General features: G+C 37.5%; 4 protein-coding genes across 4 annotated transcripts; all 4 read right to left on the bottom strand.

Annotated features, from left to right (window-relative positions):
* Window positions 1-3,230: 3,230 nt before the first annotated feature.
* On the bottom strand, window positions 3,231-3,392 carry BDR25DRAFT_228290 (uncharacterized protein; the record flags this gene model as incomplete). The annotated part of the gene is made up of 1 exon (XM_033685271.1): window positions 3,231-3,392. A coding segment is annotated over one exon (162 nt), but the record flags the coding sequence as incomplete, so codon positions are not given.
* A 1,594-nt stretch (window positions 3,393-4,986) lies between these two features.
* BDR25DRAFT_228252 (FAD binding domain-containing protein) lies at window positions 4,987-6,537 on the bottom strand (the record flags this gene model as incomplete). Its single annotated transcript, XM_033685270.1, has 3 exons — window positions 4,987-5,116; window positions 5,171-6,258; window positions 6,334-6,537. 3 exons carry the CDS (start codon window positions 6,535-6,537, stop codon window positions 4,987-4,989), a joined length of 1,422 nt encoding a protein of 473 aa, XP_033546381.1.
* Window positions 6,538-7,372: 835 nt separating this feature from the next.
* On the bottom strand, window positions 7,373-8,746 carry BDR25DRAFT_288444 (uncharacterized protein; the record flags this gene model as incomplete). The annotated part of the gene is made up of 6 exons (XM_033688390.1): window positions 7,373-7,734; window positions 7,795-7,877; window positions 7,932-8,305; window positions 8,362-8,453; window positions 8,503-8,539; window positions 8,597-8,746. 6 exons carry the CDS (start codon window positions 8,744-8,746, stop codon window positions 7,373-7,375), a joined length of 1,098 nt encoding a protein of 365 aa, XP_033546380.1.
* Window positions 8,747-19,153: 10,407 nt separating this feature from the next.
* Window positions 19,154-20,527, bottom strand: BDR25DRAFT_228595 (uncharacterized protein; the record flags this gene model as incomplete). The annotated part of the gene is made up of 1 exon (XM_033685280.1): window positions 19,154-20,527. One exon carries the CDS (start codon window positions 20,525-20,527, stop codon window positions 19,154-19,156), a length of 1,374 nt encoding a protein of 457 aa, XP_033546379.1.
* Between the last annotated feature and the right edge of the window lie 2,219 nt (window positions 20,528-22,746).

Below are 22,746 nucleotides of genomic sequence, written 5' to 3'. Positions count from 1 at the left end.
TAAAAAAAGTGTATAAGTGCTAAGCTAAAAACTTTATGTATAACTAAATTACTTATATTATAAAAATAAAGTTTTTACTATGCTTTAAAGTAGCTTATAATACTATAATTACTTTTAGTAATATTTAAAAAAAGTTTTAAAGCGCTAGATTAGTTTCTTTTAACTTATAATAAGTTATAATAAGCTTTAATATAAAGTTATAACGTACTTTATAGGCAAGTTGCTTACACACCTAAGTCACTTACTTTTGCTAAGACCCCACCACACTACTTTTCCTACACTAATGCATTTCTAACAACACTACTTAAACACGTTAAAGGAACATTAGATGCAGCTTATGCTTTAAGCTTTTAAATAAGATATAACACTTTTTAACTAACGCGCTGCAGCTATCTATAAAGTCTTTTAAAAGATAATAAGCAACTAACACGCTAGATAACCTTTTTAAGCTAATTATACAGCTAACTTATAAAAGCTAGATAATAATAAAAAGCAGGTAATTATTTAGCACATACTTAAGCTAAATGCGCAAGGATTTCCCCCCTAGCTAGCAGCTATAGCTAATATAGCTAATTCTTTACACGCTAAGCGTAATATAGGCTATATTAGCATAAACTAGCTTAATATGTTTATTAAGTGTTACCTAGAGCTTAAAGTAAAGTTTAAGTGTAAGTATAACTATAAAAAAGCTTTTTATAAAAATTCTATAGTAATTTAAGGCTAGTTTAACTTTATAAAGAATATTAAAGCTAAGTATAGCATCTAGAATAATAACATGTACAACTTTAATAAGACAGGGTTTATAATAGGCTAGATATCTACTAAAGCAGTTATTACAGGTTTAGAGAGACAAGGACAGCTAAAAGCAGTCTATCTAGGCAACTAGGAGTAGACAACAGCTATCTAAGGCATTAATGCTAAAGGGTAGGCTATTCTGCCTTTTATTATCTTTTAAAGTAGCAACTACTTTTTAAACTAGTATAAAAAAGAAAATCTACTCTAAGATTAAGTTATTATAATCTTTAAGCATAGCTAGACTACTAATTAGCTTAGTCTAGACTAGTTAAAGCACTTTAACGTATATATAAAGAAGTGTACTGTTAGTAGCTACTGTTTACTAGTTATTAACAGCTATAAGAGCTATAACTTACTTTATTTTTAGTAATACTATAAAAATAATAAGATTATTACTATCTATATGCCTTTTTACTTATTACACTTTTTATAGCTACTTAATGTAGGTTGTTTTGCTCCTTTAAAAAAGGTATATAGGCGCTAAGCTAAAAACCTTATGCATAACTAGATTACTTATATTATAAAAATAAAGTTTCTACTATGCTTTAAAGCAGCTTATAATGCTATAATTACTTTTAGTAATATCTAAAAAGGGTTTTAAGGCGCTAGATTAGTTCCTTTTAACTTATAATAAGTTATAATAGGCTTTAATATAAAGTTGCGCACTTTATTACTACTACTACCTATATATAACAAGCCTTAGCAGTTGTAAACCCTAAGCAATACTCTAAAACTTAAGTTATAATTAATGCTTATAAAGATAAAAATTTAGAAGTATATAAATAGTTTACTAACTTCTATAGTTAAAGTGTTTAAGAAAGTTTTAAAAGAGGCAGTAATAATTACACATAAGCTAGTGTTAGTGTAATAAGAAATTACTAAGCTTTAAGCAGCTAATAAGGCTGCTATGTAATATAAATTGCATAAAAAAAAGTAAATTAAGGTAGAAAAGACCTTAATAATTTAGAAAAGCCTGCGCTTAACAGCTCTAAAGAAGTTTAAAGCGCGTAGTAACAGGAAGAAGGCAAAGAAGCAGGTGCAAGCTAAAGTAGGTAAGCTATCCTAAAGGCGCTGCAGATAGTGTAATTAGACTAGGCATAACACATAAACGTGTAAGCAAGAAGTAGAAGTAGTATCTAAATAATATTCTAGGCTGTACTATACTATATAGTGCTAGAGCAGGTTGTTATAGGCTATAATAGAGTTTGTTAGGGTGGGGTCTTGGCAAAAGTAAGCGACTTAGGTGTGTGAGCAACTCGCCTATGAAGTACGTTATACTTTATTACTACTACTACTTATATATAATAAGCTTTAGTAGTTATAAACTCTAAGTAATACTTTAAAACTTAAGTTATAATTAATGCTTATAAAAATAAAAATTTAAAAGTATATAAATAGTTTACTAACTTCTATAGTTAAAGTGTTTAAAAAGGTTTTAAAAAAGGTAGTAATAATTATATATAAGCTAGTATTAGCATAATAGAAAATTACTAAGCTTTAAGTAGCTAATAAAGCTACTATGCAACATAAATTATATAAAAGAAAGTAAATTAAAGTAAAAAAAACTTTAATAATTTAAAAAAGCCTACACTTAATAGCTTTAAAAGAGTTTAAAGTGCACAGTAATAAGAAGAAGGTAAAGAAGCAGGTGCAAGCTAAAGTAAGTAAGCTATCTTAAAGGCGCTACAGATAGTGCAATTAGACTAGGCATAACATGTAAATGTGTAAGCAAGAAGTAAAAGTAGTATCTAAATAATATTCTAGGCTGTACTATACTATATAGTGCTAGAGCAGGTTGTTATAGGCTATAATAGAGTTTGTTAGGGTGGGGTCTTGGCAAAAGTAAGCGACTTAGGTGTGTGAGCAACTCGCCCGTGAAGTACGTTATAGACAGTGTAATTAGACTAGGTATAATACGCAAATGTGTAAGCAAGAAGTAAAAGTAGTCTTTAAATAATATTCTAGGCTGTACTGTACTATATAGTGCTAGAGCAGGTTGCTATAGGCTATAATAGAGTTTGTTATAGTGTAGTCTTAGCAAAAGTAAGCGACGCAGGTGTGAGCAACTCGGCCGTGGTGTACGTTAGTGTATAGTAGAGAAAATATGTAATTGCCTTATTACCTAAAGGATAATAAACGTTCCTTAGAAAGCGGTACAGAGAAAGGGTTTCTAAGCCCCTAATTAGCTTATTGTGTTAGTGAAAGAACTAGTACGGGTCCCTCTCCTACTAGCAGGGGAATAGGGTCCTTAGGGGCTCTGAGTTTCTCTGCCCAGTTGACTAAGCACCTGAGATAATATAATACTATGGACAATATTTTCACTGTTCCTTTTTTTTTTTTGTTTAGCCAGCTGTTTCCTGCTCTATCGGATCAAAAAAAGAGCACATGCTTTTCTGCCTTCCTTGTCGACTAGGTACCTCTCGGATATCTTCACTTTACCACGTTGCATATCTCAAGCATGGGTTTGACCCAGGCGGATTCGTAATATCTCCCAGTTCGAACCTCACATCAGCACTACGGAATAAAGGTGCCCAATCCTTTGCATCGCGAGCTGTCGCGCTCTGGATCGCTTGTATAGCGAGATTAATGCACTGCACGAAGAAATTTAGTAGGAATCCTAGTATTCATAACAGTTGAAAGAAGCAATACCGCTGTGCCGTCTGCTTATACGGTGTCAAACCACTCGCCATCAGAAGAGGCCGTTCTAACACTAAAATCCGCGCCTCTTTCTTCAATCCGATGGTATTCCTCAGAATCCTAATTGCATACTGATCAGACTAATCATGAAGCATCTAACGAAGAAAATACACATCCACCCTTCGAGTGGCTCATGAAAGAAATCATGCACCATGAAAGTCAAACTCTCGCCCTTCTGTAGACCTTCCAGCGCTATTGATCATTTCAGGAAAGTCCTGCACGACACAACGAATTCCCAGTAGACCTCGTGCAATTTCTGCCACCACGGTTCCTCGTCCACCGCCATCATCTACCAATAAACCTTGAGCAGGAGCGCCCCATTCGGAGGTGTTGGTGCCATGTAGCATCCTATATACCGGCCACTAATGCAGGAATCTCATTGCTTTAGCCATACGTCTGGCTCACTCAGGATCGCTGCTTACAATCTCGAGCATAAGAACATACGTCTCATTTGCAATAGCGAAGCCAGTCTCGTTGGGTTCCTCGGATCTCGGCCACTTTTACATGGAATTGCTTAGCCTCGACCACTCTGGCTATATTTCATTGCCTACGAATCCGATGACCTGGGCAATTGGCGGGATTCGGTTACCGCCCTGGAGACAGCTGTGTGCATCACGATGCCTGGGGACGGCTCGTGGAAGATGCACTGTCTCATGGTGACGGGTTATATGGCGCATATCTGATTTGGAGAGTCAGTACGGGCAATGTGATCGAAAGTTGAGGTTTCCCCAGGTGAGAAGGCATTTAGCAATTCCCAAGCGCTCAATTGCTTGTAGGCTCGTCCAAGGGTTAAACTAAATATGATAGTCAATTTTATGACCAAAAGCACCAACAAAGCGATGGGGGTAAACCGGATACGTGACAGTAAGTAGTATTCCGACATGACCTAGCATGAGCGCAGTGGATTCATCTGTGGCCTCGAGAATGGGATTTTGTCAGTACTCGTTTTCTGATGGTACAGAACGCTTGGTGGATAGGATATATCGAAGGAGGGCGTTGGTAGAATGCGCGTCGTGAGGCAGTCATCAACTTGGAGAATGTTCCGTGCTATGATCTCGGGCCCCACTCAATGATTATAGCAGGAGACATCGCGAATTTTAGTGTGGTACCGCAATAATATGGTTTGTGATTCTCGGACGCAAGCAGTAGAACAATTAAGCCAGTCGACCGCTTACTCGTACAAGTTGCGCTTACCTAGGTACCTAATGTTTACTTGGTGAATCTGCGTGAGGCGCATGTCCAGGTGATGACATAAGAAATAATGATGTTTATTGGGAACACTCAGAAATGAAGAGACCTGGGGAATTGTCTTGACCTGAAGAATACGTGTTGGGTTAGAGGGAGAGAAGATGACAAAAACTCGCCAACATTAGACAGAATGAAACTACAGTATGTTGCTTAACTTTCATTCAATTATCTATCGAGCGTACCACATGTCATACGCCTGAACGATGTCGATTATTCAATGATCTTGATCTAGCCTGTCTCATTTGCTCATTTGATGGGAAACCATTGATCAAATACCCCAGATGGATCCCATTTCTGCTTTAATGTTTTCAACTTGGTCAGGCTTGATCCGAAGATTGCCTGTAGTGTTTCATCACCATGAGCAAAGTTAGCATATCTATTATACGTTAGCGGTCGAATCCATTGGTGGGCACGAGCGAAAATCACTTACGTGGGGTTGACTGTCGCATTCGCCGAGTAACTCCAGATATCCCGAACCTTCGAACCAAAAGTAATAGCATCGGCATCCAGAGCAGGATCCGTATACCAGGGAATCACAATCGCTTGCGCGAAAGCATCGCGCCGGAGGGCTTCCTGCATAGCCGACGAACCAATGGGGACAGACTGAGCCTTCGTTAGATTGTACCGCTCAATCAATACCGCGGAGTTCTCAGCACCCGACTTCTTCTGGAAATCAGTGTACAGGCTCCATATCTGAGGCCAGGTTTCCGCTTTCATCTTATTGATGGTGGTGCTAAAAGCAGGTTTCTGTCCGCCACGAGAGCAGAACCCATCATTTGCGGCGTTCCAGCTGAGATAGGGCGTGACAGCGCTTGAGTTAGTAAGTGGACCTAGAGCGTATAGAGGGGCGTAGGCAGCTCGTCCGGTTGCCTCGGTTCCCTTGCGGAGAAATCCAGTGACGAGTACCATAGGAGCATTGGATGGTGGGCCGGAATTAGTTAGGACCAAGTAGACAACTTGCTCTGGCTTGAGAGGCAGGTCCTGGATAGCTTGAGCGACTTGGGTGATCTTGGATGGATCGAAGGTGAGACTCATGATCCAGGCGGACCTGTCCTGGGAGGTGGCTGGGAAAGCCTTAACCGTTGCCGAAGTTACAATACCAAAGTTTGGTCCAGCGCCTCGGAGTGCCCAGAACAGGTCAGCATTGGAAGTACTAGACACTGTGAGGAGTTTGCCGGTTGCAGTCACGACTCGCATGGAGTTGACATTGTCAACGGCGAAGCCGTGTTCACCCATGATGTTGCCATACCCGCCACCGAGAAGAGCTCCAAGCGTACCGACGCAATTGCAGTTGCCAGTTTGAACCAGTACCCCAGCCGCATTTGCCGCGGAGATAGTGTCATTGATGATGGCACCTCCGCCAATTGTAGCCGACTGCTTATCGGCACTGATGGTGACTTTATTGAGGCCAGCCAAGTTGATGAGAACACCATCGGTACCGAGATCGAATTGTGTGGCCCATCCGTTACCCCCGTTCTGTGCTAAGAATGGGATTCCTGCCTTTGCACAATACTTGACCTAGTGGTAGGGGATATGTGAGCACGGCTTGCCCATACAGAAGGTCTAGGTAGCATTAGGATCAGAGTGACTTACGACTGCCGCTACATCGTTTTCATTGGCCGCGCTTACCACGACGGATGGAAGCGGTAGGTTGTAGTCGCTCCATCTTGCGCGAACCTCGATCGAGACAGACGAAGCTGAGACGAGCTTCTTGAGGTCCTCAGCAATAGCTGGAGCTCTAATAACGAGAGCCGATACCGTTGTGATCAAGAGCTGTACACCCAACAGTAACCTCATGGTGGAAAGGATGGAAGGAAGAGGCAGGTATGTGATGCCGAGAACAAGTTGCATGGTGTCCACGAGGCGGGTTAATAAAGTAACTTGAGATAGGGATGACAAGCAAGCAGCTCCTTGTTGCGCAGTGCCTAACGTGCATATACCAAGACATTGAAATTAAATTGTGGACGGCACAGTTGCTCTTCCCGGAGTGTCGGGATGAGAAAATCCAGGGTAACCCGGCCTGACTGGAGCTAAGCGGGCATGATGGCCAGAAGCAGTATCAGCCACTCTCGTGTGCGCAGATTCAAGGGACATCCTGCACTTTGGTGCCTATCCGAAAAGTCCGGAAAGAGGCCGCCTTCCTTTGACGTTGTTGAGTCGATATCCACTGCACCGTGGATATCTTGTAGGTTCGACCAGTAGTAAACCGAGCGGTTCAAAGATCTGCAATTGATCTGTTCTCGAACCACTTGTTTCGTCCCAAGGTGGACTAGGGTGATATTCTCTTATATGAATAAAATGGTTTCCACTCGCCAACATGACTCGCCATACGAATGAATCTACACAGTAGTGTTAGGCCCCTGAAACTCCTCCAAATGAAAGATATGAAATTCTTGGGAGGGTACCCATACGTATATTCTTGCTTCCGAGTTTCGTCCGCATGGAGAGCTTTGCCGCTTTGGATATGAACACCCTATAGAACTACGGACACAGTTCACTCGGATCGGATGAGAGTTCCATGGTGAGCTCCTGGCCCACAATTACATCGTGATTTGATAGACTGCTAGAACTACAATTTCTAATCGGCTGGAGTCGTGGAGAATTTGACCCAAGTCCCTCAAGTATTGACGTCTTAAGAGCTAGTACTCTTCCCTCTCAAACTAGTCATACTTGAGCCCTCAGAGGCCTCCGTAGTTTGATGTATAGTGACCTTTCTTATGATACCTCCTTCCGGTGACGTTGACGGAACTTGGCCGTGACTAGTCAATTCCAGCTCTTCGATCTCGTCGTACGCTTTGTGACTGAACTTAGGCCCCAGACTGCTTTTCTTCGTTCCCATAGGCCTTGAGGATCCGTAGCCGTAGCTCGACGTTGTTTCCCGGATGGGCTTTGGGAAGAAGCGCAGATAGATTGGCCGTAGTGTTGGGAGGCATGCGCATACCACGGCTAGGGATAGCTCGATGTTCGTCCAGAAGAAGACGGGTGCCGTGTAATCTGTGAAGGAAGGCCATACGATTAGATGGGGATTTCAAATTGAATGGGGAAGAGCCTTACAGATCACGTCGTTCGGATGCTTGATGTACTCGTTTGCGACAGCGTAAGTGGCGATTACTCTCGTAATACTGATAGCGCAGACGCTAGCCAGAGGTCAGCAATTGGCTAGATGTAAAACATTGCAGTTCATTACTCACGCTGCACCCAGCATCAGCATCGCGATCACGGCTAGTTTCTTCTTCAGTGGCAGTTGCACGCTTAGGACCATTGGGATTGGCAAAACTAGAATGACCAAATCCGCAATGACATCCGTGTAGAGGAGCGCAAAGAACATCGGAACCGTCTGGACACATTTGTTCCCGTAAAAAGGCTCGATGAAGACGGTGATTGGGTAGCAAGTGAAGAGGTGCGAGAAGAAGAAGCTAATCGTCCAGCAGATCACGAAGCCAAGCATGGCGTAGATGCACAGCTGGAACTTTCGCACTTTGAATATGTTGTTGTACAGTACCAAGATGGAGGATTTGACGAGTCCAAGGCCGAGGATTGAGATCATGTTGAGGGCGAACTTGGTCTGGGAGTGGTCAGCGGTCGCGTCAACTCGCGAATTACAGTGAGAGTGGGGATTACCTGCTCGAAGAATATTAATCCCGGATCGTCCATGATGGGGGATCCGTCGGGGTACTGAGGTTGATGCTGCCCTAGATGGCCATGGACAGCAGCTTTTGTGTTGTCAGAGTATTTCCATTTCCAGCACCAGAAGAGACTTACTGGCTAGCTGCAACGTGCAGCAAGTGATAGCTACCAGCTATGATATGTAAGTACATGTTTCATTCAGAAGTCTCTGCTCCATGGCTATACTCACCAGCGCACTCCCAGTCAAATAGTCGTCCCATGCGAATCGTTTGGCCATCAACATCTTCGCCCACAAGCGCAAACCAAAGAACACTGTGGGGATTATCATAAAACCCAAGGCCAGACCGATCATCTGGCCCTTTGTATAATCGTGGTTCATCGTCACCATGGCAGGCAGCCGTGGAGCAGAGGTGGATCTTTGGATCTACAAAAGCAACCCTTGAGACTGTCTCGTCTGATATGTATAGTTCCAGTGTGCGGGCGAAGGACGAAGAAGAACTCTTCCGACGATATCCCGGCACAATGGAACCCTCCGAGTGAGCCCTGCATGTGTTTGAGGATATGTAAGATTGATCGCAGAGCCTCGATCAAACAGAGGCTGCCTCATGAGCGCCTGGAAGCCTGTCCATGTTGTCGACCTTCTTTCCTTGGGTACCAAAAAGTAAAACTACCCATAGGGCACTTGCGATAGCTCTATAGCCAATGGAAAATGAGTTACACGTATATTAGCTTTCGCTGTCACTTCATCCCCTAATGTTGTCGAAGCATGTCACCATCGCTTTGACAATCCCACAAGATGTGAAACAGGGACGCGTTCACCGAAGACCCGAGACCAGGGACATCCCAGAAGTATTTCGGGAACCACTGCTAGAACTGTTCAACGTTCCGCATACTGGCTGGCCGAGGAAAGACTTCAGAACAACTTGGCGCACGGCTGCAGTTGGGCTTTTGTTCGAGGTCCAAGAAAGATTTGTCGCTTCCTAACCCATGTCAATCCCCCGCGTCGGGCGTTAATTTGGCAAGGGTTGAACGTTTGGGGCGGGTGAGGGAAACGTTCCCATAGGTCATTCGGCCCGATGCTTTGGATGTGGCGTATTGGCATTCACTTGGCGTCGGATGCGGGGTTGTGATGGGGAGGTAGAGGTCTGCAAGTAATTCGGCCTTTTCAACGGCAGCATACTCGCCCCACGAGCCAAGGTGAGGGGATCCTCACCTTGGTGCGTGCCTCACCTTGGCGCGTGGGGCGAGTGCAGGATAGTTTGGGAGGTAGTAGCTGATATGCTTCTCAAAAAGAGCGGGAAACTTTGATGAAATGTACCACACTTGTTGCTGTTACGAACGGTCTGTTTGGGCCACAGGGAAAACAGCCAAGGCTTGGAAGAAGGACGATATAGGTCACGTGACATGGTCGGATCAGGCGATGTGCTCGCTGCGCCAGTTTATCTCACGGGTCAGACGCTCCTCTGAGGTTTAACCGGACCAATCAAAGCGCTGTGGCTAGTGATGTCACGTTTTTGCAACCGTCTGCGGAGCGTCTGAGAAGAAATAGAGTAAATTTATATGTATCTCTGTTCAGCATTTAGCTTTTTTTAACATTTTCCTACCTACAACGCAATAAAATAGATATTTGTTAAATGTAATTAAAACTTAAGTAACTAAGCTATATAGTAGTCACATTTTAAGAGAGCTAAACTTATAATTTAGGGGTAAAGTACACTGCTAAAGCTAGTTTTAAGTTGCTTTGCACTAAATTACTCTCCCTTATGCAACTCAACCACCAGAGTGTAACGATTCTACAAATCGTTCCATCTTGGGTCGCTCGGATCCTATCCAAAGGGTCCCCGTATCGGCCCCGACCATGACTCGACCCAGACCCCTGCTGTTACCCCTATTCCCTCATGTATTTAGTCGCACCTCGCCCCTGTAGCTAGCTTAGTAGTTTTCTAATATCCTACGTACAAGGCCTATAGGTGTTATTAGTATTCCTAGGTCTCTAAGTCCCCACGCACTCCTATATGCCTCTAAGTAGATTTATACTGCATTTAGACCTATTGTCTTGCCTACACTGTTACATTATATTAGAAAACTTACTTTTGCTAGTAACAGCCTTATTAATAATATTATATTAATTATTTATTTAACTATGTCTAAGTTCTAAAAAGTGTCTAATTTAGTTTAGGTTATAATTTTTTACACACTATTATATTAAATTATTTAGTTAGTATAGACAGAATTTTAAAGACCTTTTATTAACTAAAGCCTTTAGGTTTAGAACTTCCTATCCCCTATAATTAAGATTACCTTTAGAAAAGTTATAAAGAGTGCGCTAAGGTAGAAACTTAAAGACTACTAATAACTTATTAAAATTAAAGACAACTACTAATGCCTAACTTTTAACTACTATTAGATTCTATTATAAAGACTGCAACCTATTCTAGCTACAGCTAAGGCAAGATGCCTACTTTTAAAACTAAACTACTACTAACTTTAACAGCTAAACTCTCTTTTATAGAACCTAAAGCTAAAAACCTACTAAATTTAAAGTTAAACTTTAGTAGTATAGCCCTTAAAAACTAAGTTACTTAATTAAAGGCATAAATTAAACAGCTAACTAGATTAAAAACTATTAGTTTTAATTATCTTTTACTAACTACTAAATTACTTTTAATAATACCTTAAATTACTTATGCTACACTAATAGTAAGAGACCTTTTAAGCACTTTTAAGCTTTTTTAAAGCTACTTTACTAAACACACGCCTAAGATTAAGAACTTTACAAATAGTAAAAAACTTATGTTTAAATAATAGTAAGCTTTTATTATAAATAGACTTAACATTAATTTAGATTACTATTAGAGTAAGCGTGCACACATAGCGTTAGTATAGAGACACACTGCTAGTATTGCAAAGGAATACCTAGAGCTTAGATACCTAGCTAAATTAGATAACTTTTAGTTTAAAAATATAAAAAAAATAATTAAGCTTTTATAAACTTACTTTATTACTAGTAATAAAAAGACAATGGTGTAACAAGCGTTTTAAACTTTAAAGATAAGTAAAAAAAAAGCATTTTCTACTTTTAAAGCTTACTTTATTAGTGCTGCTGTTAAAGGGTCTATATTAAAGTTAAAATAGTTCTTCTACTTATAAAAAAAGATACTGCTTAGCTTAAAAGTACTAAACTTAGGTTTTAAGCACACTTAAAAGGGCTTTTTTAAGACTATAGTAGCCTACCTAACAGCCTATAACATAGAAAGAAGGAATACCTCTACTATTTTAGAGTAAACTATTAATCTTACCTAACAGTCTACTATTAGACCTAGTATAGATTAGTCTTAGTGTCAGATTGAAGCACTGTTTCTGGGCTTCCTGAGATGAATGATGGGTTTGGATATGATGTATGGGATGATTGATTGATTGTATTGATTGTGTTGATTTATCGATCCTTTTTCTGCTCTACTCGTGTTGCTCGGCTTTTTGTTCTGCCGACCCGAGTCCCTCGCGCACTAGCCCTATGCGCGACCAGCTTGCAACATGCTGTAAAATGCTGCAATTTGCTGCAACATGCTGCAATTTGCTGCAACATGCTGCAAAATGCTGCAAAATGCAGCAATTTGCAGCAACATACTGTTCGAGCTTATTGCTCGTACTATGTAGCAGCTTTCGTCAAACGTTCCTCCTGTCTTGACAGTAGGTGCGCATATCTGACACTTAGAAGGTTTCTAGTAATACATCTAAGGCAGTATACTATTCTAGTGCACCCTAACCTGCACCTCTGTTAGTACTCTAGTCTACCTTAGTTACCTATAGACAATCTAGCTAGACACTTACCTTTAAAAGACAGACAACTCCTAGCAACTGTTATAATTATAGTAAACTAAAATATTTTACTAGCAATTATCCTATCTCTAGAGTATAAGAAATTAAGGTAGAGTAATAGAAATTTAAGAAAGAGTTTATAGATGTAAATAATTACAACCTAAATCCTCCTTAAATAAAAAATAAAAACGCCTAAAAAAACTCTTTATTCTAGGCTTAAGTAAGTATAATTTATTAAACATTAATCTATTACACTTATTTAAAGGAAAACACTTTTAAGTTTTTACTGTTTTATATTTAAAAAGCATTAAAGTCTATTTAAATCTTTTAGTTAATACTAGCACTTATAGTTTTTTATTTATTAACTTACTAACTACTAAGTTATTATTTTAATGCCTTTATGTTCTTATCTAACACTTACTATTTAAAGTTATAGTTAAGAGCTTTTAAGATTAGATCTAAGTTCTTGTCTACTAGTATATCTGCCTGCACATGTAAATTAATAGGAGAAGCATCTAAAACTGCTTTTTTATTATTATAAACCTTAGCTCCTAAGATTATATTATTAGCATTAAATAGTTATATTATTTTAAACTTTATTTAAATATAAAGAAAAATTAGATTATATAGCCTAGCAAATATCTGCCTACCTATAAACCTTTACTGCTCTTACTTATGCAATTAACCTAGCCTACACATAATAAAAAAGTAAAGCTAGATATTAAACAACATAACACACTATAGAAAAAGGACTAATTTTAGTAGTTATATAGCCTAACAATCTACTGCATTAAGGGTTTACTAAGGCTACTAAAATTATACAGATTTTTTATTATCTATAGTCTAAAGACACTTAAATTATTCTTTTACTTATCTATTAAGAAGTTTAGAACAGGTCTAAAGAAGGTCTATTTAACTACTATTACTCTAATTTTAGTAAATGCTTTTTATTTTAACATAAAAAAAAACAAGTTTTTTTTAACTTTTATTTATAAAATTAAGTAGTTAATTAAAGATAAGTAAGCTTTATAGTTAGACGCTAAATGTAAAACTAAAGTATTAGTAAACCTTTAATTACTTTCTAAATACTATTAGTACTAAGATGTATTTAGCTATATAGCAGCTTACTAGCTACTAGTACATTGTCTATATAACTACAAGATTGTTCTTATAGTGCCTCTCTTTAACAGTTACAGTCTGTTGTACAAACAGAACCTTAAGAAGCTAGAGGTAATAAAAAATATGTTATAAACAATCTAAAATATAGCTTTATTAAGTAAAGTTAAAGCCTTTTTACATTTCCTATTTTTTGTGTACAGAAACTAAATAGTAACTTATATATCTACATTAATTACTACAAACTTAACACTCTTACCTGTAAGAATGTGTATCTAATACTGTGCATAAACAAACTCCTGTTAAGACTTACTAAGGTAGTAATTTTTACTAAGTTTAATATTTACATAGCCTTTAATAAGATTAGAATAGATCTAAGCTCTAAAAAGTGTACTACCTTTTAGACATAATATAGAACCTATAAGTGTAAAGTTTTACTTTTTAGATTATGTAATAGTCTAGCAACTTACTAGCGCTATATAAATAATGTATTAATTAACTATCTAGATAATTTTTGCATTACTTATCTTAATAACATTTTTATCTACTTTAAAGACAAAGTAACTTATATTCTTTATATTAAAAAAGTCTTAGAAAGGCTCTAGTAAGCAGGATTATAAGTAGAGATTAAAAAAAGTAAATTTTATGTTACTTAAATAAAGTATCTTAGCTATATACTTTTAAATAAAGGACTAGAGGTTAACCTAGAGAAAGTAGAGGTGCTACGCAACTAGCAGGCGCCTACTACTATAATAGGTGTAAAATCCTTCTTAGGCTTTACTAAATTTTATTAGCAATTTATTTTAAAAATTTTTTATATAGTAAAACTAATTATTACGCTTTAAAGCCTTACTACTTTTTTTATATAAACTTTAAAGTGTAACGTGGCTTTTAAAAAGCTAAAGTCTACGCTACTAAGTATACCTACGCTTTACTATTTTAACTTTATGTTATAAACTAAAATTAAAACTAATGCTTTTAATAGAGTAGTAGTAGAAGTCTTTTCTTAAAAATAAGTAAATAAAAATTAGTGCCTAGTATTATTTTATAGTAAGGTTTTATTTAGTTTAGAGCTAAACTAGAAGATATATAATAAAAAGCTATTTATAATTATTACTATGTTTAAATAATAAAGGGCTAAGCTTACATTTATAGCAATAAGCACTTTAGTATATACTAATTATTATTTATTAAAGTACTTTATAATAATAAAGGTGCTAAATGCTTGTTAGGTCTGTTAAGCTAAAAAGTTAGCTTAGTATTACTTTTAAATTAAGTACACCCTTAGTAAGAATAACACTAGAGCAGACATTTTTAGTTATTATAAACAAGACATAGAAAATTTAAAAGTAGCTTAAACTAATAATAAGTTAAAAGTCTTACTAGAACTATACTAACTACACTCTTAAATTAACTCTAAACTAGCCTAGTACTATATTGCTTAAACAACAACTTAAGCAGCTACACTAAACATTATAAAAAAACTAGACTAGGTTATGTCTCTAAATTTTTTAAAATTAATTAATATATTACTTTAAAAAAATTAAGCTTTTTTTATGTAAAAGTAAAAACTTCTACTCTGCTATTATTAAATAGAAAATAGACTACTCTTCTATGCTAACTACCTATGTGTGCTAGTAGACTTATTACTGTGTACTTAACTTATCTAAGAAGTCTATAACTAAGTATCTTTAGCACATTCTAGTGCTACTAAGACTTATTAGTTACTAGCCTAAAAGTACTACTAAAAAAGTATAAAGGCTACTTATAAATAATATATACAGAATTACCTCTTTTATTATAAGGCTTATCTAAAATAGACTTAAACTCTAGGCTTTATCTACCCCCTACTAATTCCTACTTAACTAATATAGCACTTGTGCATTAATTTTAAGGAGTTTTTTAAAGACAAGTCTAGATATAATTAAATTATAGTTATAATTAATTACTTATTAAAATAAGCTATTTTTATCTCCTACTATAAAATAATTAACGCCTAGAAAATAGCTACTTTATTTATTTAATAAGTGTACTATTTTAGCTACACACCTAAAACTATTATTTTTAATTAAGAACCTTAGTTTATATCTAGTTTCTAGTTTAAATTTTATTAAATTTTAGGCATAAAAGTTAAGCTTTCTACTGCTTATTATAAGGAAATAGATAGCTAAATAAAGATTATAAATAAGTATATTAATTAAAGACTAAGGCTTTTTATATTTTTTTACTAAGACAACTAGAGTTCTTTACTGCCTTTAATTAATTAGGCTTAGATAACTTTACTCTATATAATAATTAAAATGTCTCTATATTAAGTCCTATACAGCTCTAAACTATATTAAAGCTAGGACTAGAAATATTCTATAGAACCTATTACAGCTATAGATAAGCTAAATTATAAAGATGCCTTAGCATTAGTAACCTGCATGCATGTAGCCTAAAAGTTAGCTAAGACTTATATAAAAAAGGCCTAGAATTAGATGTAAACTGTAGTTAACTACTACTACTAGCTAGTTAACTAAAAGGTTAGCAACATAGTTTACCTAGACACTAAGAACCTAGCTGTTTAAAAACCTAGCTAAAAACTATCTAAATAATAAAAAAGCTCTTTTAAGGTACTTAAATAAGTAGGAAACTTATACTACCTAAAGCTACTTTTAAAGTTAAAAATATATAACATCTTTGCACTAAATATGCTTTATAAAGACTCTTAGAATCTACTTCTAAAATAAGAACTTTTAAAACCCCCTAAAATTACTATTAATAGAGTAGAGAAGTAGGAAGTAAAGAAAATACTTGCTAGCAAGCTTTACTAGAAAACGCTTAAGTACTAAGTAAAATAAGTAAAACATAACTCTAATCTAGTTTAGTATAAGGCTTTAAATTTTATAGGTTCTTTTTATAAACTAAAGGCCTTTTATAATAAGCATTTAAATTAGCTAGAACCTTTAAAGGCCTTATAAAAGTAAATTAACACTTTTAAAGCTAGTATAAAAGGCATAGATTACTTAGCAGATAATAAAGTATAAAAGTAAGAAGTAAATTTATAGTTATACATAATAGTATTACAACTTTATAGACATTATGCTAGAGAGGTCTAACAGTAAGCTATTAGACACCTCTAGACTCTTCTTTTCCTCCTTCTCTGCCCTTCTTTCTCTTCTCCCTCCCCTCTAGACTTCTTCTAAACCCCCTTTACTTTATCCTTAGCTACCTAAAAGTGCTATAATGTCTGCTTAAAAGTTAAACACTAGAGCTTTTAGAGCTAAAACCTGTTAAAGCAGCTTAGTATTTTAGTAGAATAAGGCCACCTAAACACTAGCTACAGGAAGCCTAGCTTCCTAACTCTTTATAACCTACGCTACCTGCGCTAGGTTCTAAGTAGACTTTAAAATAGCCTTAAAGGCCCTCTTTTTATCCTTCTTACTCTCTGTGTTTTAGGCTGCTGCCTATAGCTTAAGATAGCCTTATAAAACTAAAAACTTCTTCTTATAATATAAAAGAACTTATGCGCGCATTAGTAACTTATAACCTAGTAGTATTAAACTATATTTATATAAAGTTGCATTTCTTATTACATAAAGTGTAATATTTACATTTTTTTAATTTAAAAAACTAATAAGAAAACTTAACTTAAAAGCTATAAGTAAGAGTGTAGGCAGCCTAAAAGCAGATAACTTAAAACACCTCTAAAAAGGCTTTAGAAGAGGGGTAGAGCAGTATAGTAAATTTCTTTAATACTATAATTAGTTAGTAGACTAAGCTATAAGATGTTAAGTGCATAATAATACTTATAAAGTAAAAATTTAAATAATAGCTAAAAAAGAAACTAACAACATTAACTAAACTATATAAGTAAGGTAAGTAAACACTTATTACTATAAATAATAAATTTACTATATTAATAATAACTACACTGCTAGTTACTACTAAATAAAAACATTATAATAAAGGCATTATATTAGTATTAGGTTTTTAGTCTATTTCTTAGTAATAAGAAATTTTAGTTAAAATAGTTATACTTATTATATTCTATCTAAATTAGTTTTAAAGCATTTTTAAATACTTTCTAAACACTGCAGATAGAGACTATTAGCTTATAAAAAGAGAAGTAGTGTAATAATTCTATAAATTATTCTATCTTAGGTTGCTTAGATCCTATCTAAAGGGTCCCTGTATCAGCCCTAACCATAACTTAACCTAGACCCCTGCTGTTACCCCTATTCCCTTATGTATTTAGTTGCACCTTGCCTCTGTAGCTAGCTTAGTAGTTTTCTAATATCCTACGTACAAGGCCTATAGGTGTCATTGGTATTCCCAGGTCTCTGAGTCCCCACGCACTCCCATATGCCTCTGAGTGGATTCATACCGCATTCGGACCCATTGTCTTGCCTGCGCCGTTACACAGAGCAGCTAGAGACAAGCTAAGAGCTAGAGCTAGTTGCACATAAGCAGGCTAGTTAGCTCTAACTCTTAGCTTGTTTCTAGCTACTCTAGTAGTTAAGTTGCATAAGGGAGGGTGATTAGGTATAATTACATAAGCTTTTAATTAGATCCCTCTAGGCAGCGTATAGAGGGAGGTTTAATTAAAAGTGCAAATGCATATAATAGTTTAAGCCCTAGGTAAGCTTTTATTTAAACAGTAAGCTGTTAGAGGCATGTTGTGATAGAGAAGTATGTTAGTAAAGTAGAGAAATTTTACCTAATAACTGCAGCTAAGACACACTAAAGCTTGTACCATTTTCTCTTAGACCCTCTGGAGTGATTCGTCGAGCGTGGCGCAGCAGCGCAAAGCCTCCTCGGCAATTGGTACTACCTATTGCCGACGCCCGGTGGATCCTCCAGAGGGTATGGCTCGTGAGATAAGCGCCAGTGCTGGCGATAGATCGATCCGAATCCACGCTATCCTAAATCTAGATTAGATTCTTAAATTAATTTATGGTCTTAGGTAAAAATTTGCTTTCTTATTAATAAAATAACTTTAAAAGTCTTATATAATAGAATTCTATAAATTAAGCTTAACCCTTGTAACCGCACAGGCAAGACAATGGGTCCGAATGCGGCAGGAATCTACTCAGAGGCATATGGGAGTGCGTGGGGACTTAATGACCTGGGAATTCTATTAACACCCATAGGCCTTGTACAAAGTGTCGCGTACACTGAGAGCCTTGGCTGGGGCTCGGAGCCTGGGACTGGGGCTCAGAGCCTGGGACGCAGCTCGGGATCTGGAGATATTATGTTCCGAAGCTCGGTGTATATAAGGAGAGCCTTCAGCTCTCTTAGATAGCAGAGTCACTTCATCCGATCTTCTGAACAGCTACTGCCAGGCTATTTTATCCTCCACACAAAGGATATTAGAATACTTAAAAAAGCTATATAAAGTTTATTTATATATAATTAATAGACCCTACTAAATAAAAAGCTAATTAAAAGAATTAGAGATTTTTTAAGTACTAGAAGACTTTTACACAATAACTATAGCCTAATAATTGTTAGGTAAGAGATAAGTTTTTCCGCTCTAGTGGCGATGCCAAGTCTGCTCGGTATACTAAAAAGAATTGGCTATGAAGGCGTTTATCGCGAGGATTCAAGGTCGCTACGAAATGCAGGTTGTTAAATGGAGGTGTGAGGTTGCATTAGCATATCTGCTAGCAGCAAAAAACCACCCTACAAATACTCGCGAATTACAATCTAGTTGGATGTGCGCCATAGCAGACTCTTAGGCGTGTCAACATTTCGGCGAAATGTTACGATCCACTGACTACTACACTTTAGTAGTTAGGATACCCTATAATAATCGTCACGAGAAAAGCAGGGAACTGTCTAATAAACCCCTCCTATCTAGTACTTCCTACTCCAGTAAGGTCCTCGTCCTCGACTGTTCTACCTTTTTTATCACAAATGCCCCAATGTTATCTCTATCTTCCTTGCTAAGCAATCCCAACCTCGCCTCATACTCATCCCCTTTACCATTCCCACCAAAAAACTTCCGATCTATGTACGTCCAAAAGATTGCATCGAAAGCCCACGACCTTCGTGCAGCATAATCGATCCAGAACTGCCCACCCTCCCAGTTCTCTCGCATACGATTCGACAGCACATTTTCCGCTTTGAGAGTGCCACGGCCCATAGCGGCCTGCTCCCGCTCACGGAGGACTCGGAGAAATGTATCAAGGCGAGGCTGATAAAGTTTGGACCAATCTTCGATTCCTCTGAACCAGTACTCAGGAGTCTCGAGAAGCAACCACCATGGTGGATTGTAGACAAACTCTGCTGGTGCAGCATACGTGAACTCCCAGTCTATGACGGAAAGGATTCGGCAATGTTTATCAACGAGGACATTGCCAGGTCGGAAGTCATCGCACCAGAGACGGAAAGGGCCTGTCTCAAACTCCGGATTGTGCAGTCGCTTCTCCGATGCAAGTTTCCTGAAAAGGTGGCGACCGATGTACTTCCGCCTACAGTCTTCAGGGGATTCAATAGCATCGTTGTGTTGCATGTCGAGGTGCATAGTTTTCATATCGGCGATTGCGGAGTAGAAGGCAGTCGAGGTGTCCAATGCTACAGAGATAAGTTCCGATCGTGGGCAATTCCCGAGCTGCACCAGCTCATTCATGTCGAAGGTCAACGGACGCTCAGTCACCGCCCAAACATCCGGTTCAGTTTCAATGGGTGCTCCAATTTTGTTGAAGGTGAGTGTGGAGAGCTGTAACATCATGTCGGCGATCTGCTCGTACACGAATACCAATTTCTCTTCTGCTATTCCTGGATGAAGAAGAGGGCGATCTTGAGGCGAAAGTCCCGGAAGATTGAGGGCACTCGATAGTGTCATCGCGTCGTCCACATATTCCATGATGATGAAAGGGCCAAGGCGTCCAGGGCATTCGTCTATCATGCCATGGTGTAATACAAGAGGGATCGGTATCGTCGTATTTTCCGAAATGTATTTCATTACAGCAACCTCATTGCGGACCTTCTCTTCAGGAAATATGTGGATTCCTGGGCATGGAATTCGAATGATGGCGGACCCTCCGTCGCCAAATTGCATGCGGATGGTAACATTGTAAGCTCCACGTTGTGGCGCAAACAGTTCTTTGGGAACACCACCACGGTGTTTTTTGATCAGATTTCCGATGGCTCGCATGGTATCTTCCTCATACAGCTTCGTTTTCCATGTGTCGAAAATGGCATCACTGCGCTCCCATGCCTCGTCGTCGAATTTCATGCGTGGTTCCATCGTGTAGGAGCAATGGGTGGATGAGCTCGTAATTTCTAGAGAAAGAAGGAGAAATATCTAGAATTGATATCAGGGAATGTATACGAGGAGACCGAACGACAAGAGTATTGATTCTAAGCCTCCGATTATATGCGCTTTCAGACCAGAGAGCTGTGAAGGGGTGACGTGTAGCTAGCTCGCGCGCGCGAACTGCGGCACAGCGAAGATGACTTAGAGGAGGGATGATCGGAATTCCGCTGGTGACGCTGAGGCGTAGGCTTTATTTGCAGCGGTTCGGTGTGAGTTTCGCTCATCGAATGGAAAGAGATTTGATGTTTTCCTTGCATCTATTATATGCAAAAATCGGGGCCTTTCTTAGCACTGCCCTCAGGAATTTTTTTCCCCCACTAAAATTGTATGAGGGATTGAAATTTCAACAGGATCCACTATATATTAATAAAAACCTAATAGAACTGCCCTAGGTAAGTTAAAGCTTTTATCTTGTATAAAGGAGCGCGTATACTAACTTTTTTAAGAGTAACAACGCGTTAGGTCACAATGTATCACGCCCATAGCATCTCTAGCCTTCCTTGTTAGCCCTAACAACCCTAGTATATTAAACTAAGTAGTTAAGGGCTTAATAATTGCGTTTATATAAACATCTGTTAGTTTCTCCTACTTAGGTAGTCTAGAATTACTATTGCTAACTGTAAAAGCTGCTCTCTTTATGCAGTTTAAAATGTAGAGGATAACCTAAAGAACTATAGCAGCGTCTGTAAACCACTAACTATAAAGCTTAGAAGACCTGCTAAGATTAGCAATAAGGATAGAGAAGCTTTATTTAAGGAATTAGTCTGCAGTAGATAGAGATACTAGGATAAACAAGCGTATTAGTTATAGATAAAGCAAGGCGTACGCGTCTCTTAATCTACTATTTCTTATTACCTTAAAGATTATAAATAAAGTAGGCGTGTATTACAGCCCTTCTTACTTAGCTGTAATAAAGAGCTTTAAGAGCTTTATTATTAATCTCTTTGTTATTTTATGTAAGACAATTTAGTGTTTCTTAACAAGTTAATTTTTAACAAGAAGACTAGCTAGCGGCATAAGGCTTATAGGCCTGTAGGCTATAAGAGTTAATATACTTAGGATATACAGCGTGGGAAAACATAGGCTATCCTCCTAGCCTATACAGTAAACAGTTACCTGCCCTGTATAGGAATAAAGAAAGGTTATTTTAACTATAAAGAGTTTATTAATTAGATTAAGCAGTACCTTCTTTTTACACTTTAAGCAACTTATAGGACCTAGCTTATAGTTATAATCTTTAATAACGTCTTAATTTATTAGAATAAAGCTGTTATAACTATTCTTAAAGCTGCTAGCTATATTGTCTGCTTCCTTTTACTGTACTTGCCTAACTATAATCCTATTAAGTTAACCTTTAGGGTATTAAAGGCCTAAATTAAGAGGAACTATTTATACTATTAGCAGCAGTATACAAGCTTTAGCCTGTTCCTTAAGAGCGTAATTAAAAGCAGTAAGTGTAATTCTTTTACTAGAAAACACTTTATATACGCTGCTAGTAGGCTATATATTAAGCTAGAGGAGCTTAATTATGTAAGGGCTAAAATCTGTGCTTAACAGGGTTGCAATAAGGATTCTAAGGATAATAAAGACTATAAGGAGGTTAGGCTATAGAACAATATAGACATTAAATTCTTAAAAAACCTATTTAGCTACTTAAAACCTTACCCTTATAAGAATCCTAAGTCTATTAAATTCCCTCCTTAGGACTTAATCTCTGCCCTGCTATTATATAGATATTTAATAGACCTTAAGCAGTTTAATATTTAGGTTTAAATTAACAAAGTTTTTTATAAAAATGTTATACTATCTTATCTTTTAACCTAAACAGCGCCCCTACTACTACTATGTATAGTTTACTCTAGAGAATTAACATCTTTTTAAGATCCTTTAACATCTATCTCTAATCTATTGCTACATCCTGTGCCTGTATATAGTCCTTATAATCCTTAAGCAGTTGCTGTTTAACAAGCTAGTTAAAAAACTCCTTTACTAACACCTGTAGATTATTCTTTCTGCTGCTAGCAATAGGGCTTAAGCTTAGTATAGGTATAGGTTGTTTAGGAGTCTCTAGGCAGAGAGTCTCTAGGCAGAGAGTACCTGCTAAGGGAGCAAGAAGCAGATAAGGCGCGTTTAAAGGC

The sequence above is a fragment of the Lindgomyces ingoldianus genome (genome assembly GCF_010093535.1).
Source record: "Lindgomyces ingoldianus strain ATCC 200398 unplaced genomic scaffold BDR25scaffold_20, whole genome shotgun sequence".
NCBI lineage: Eukaryota > Fungi > Ascomycota > Dothideomycetes > Pleosporales > Lindgomycetaceae > Lindgomyces > Lindgomyces ingoldianus.
Note: the sequence above shows the minus strand (reverse complement) of the source record. Positions and strands in the feature narration are given on the sequence as shown.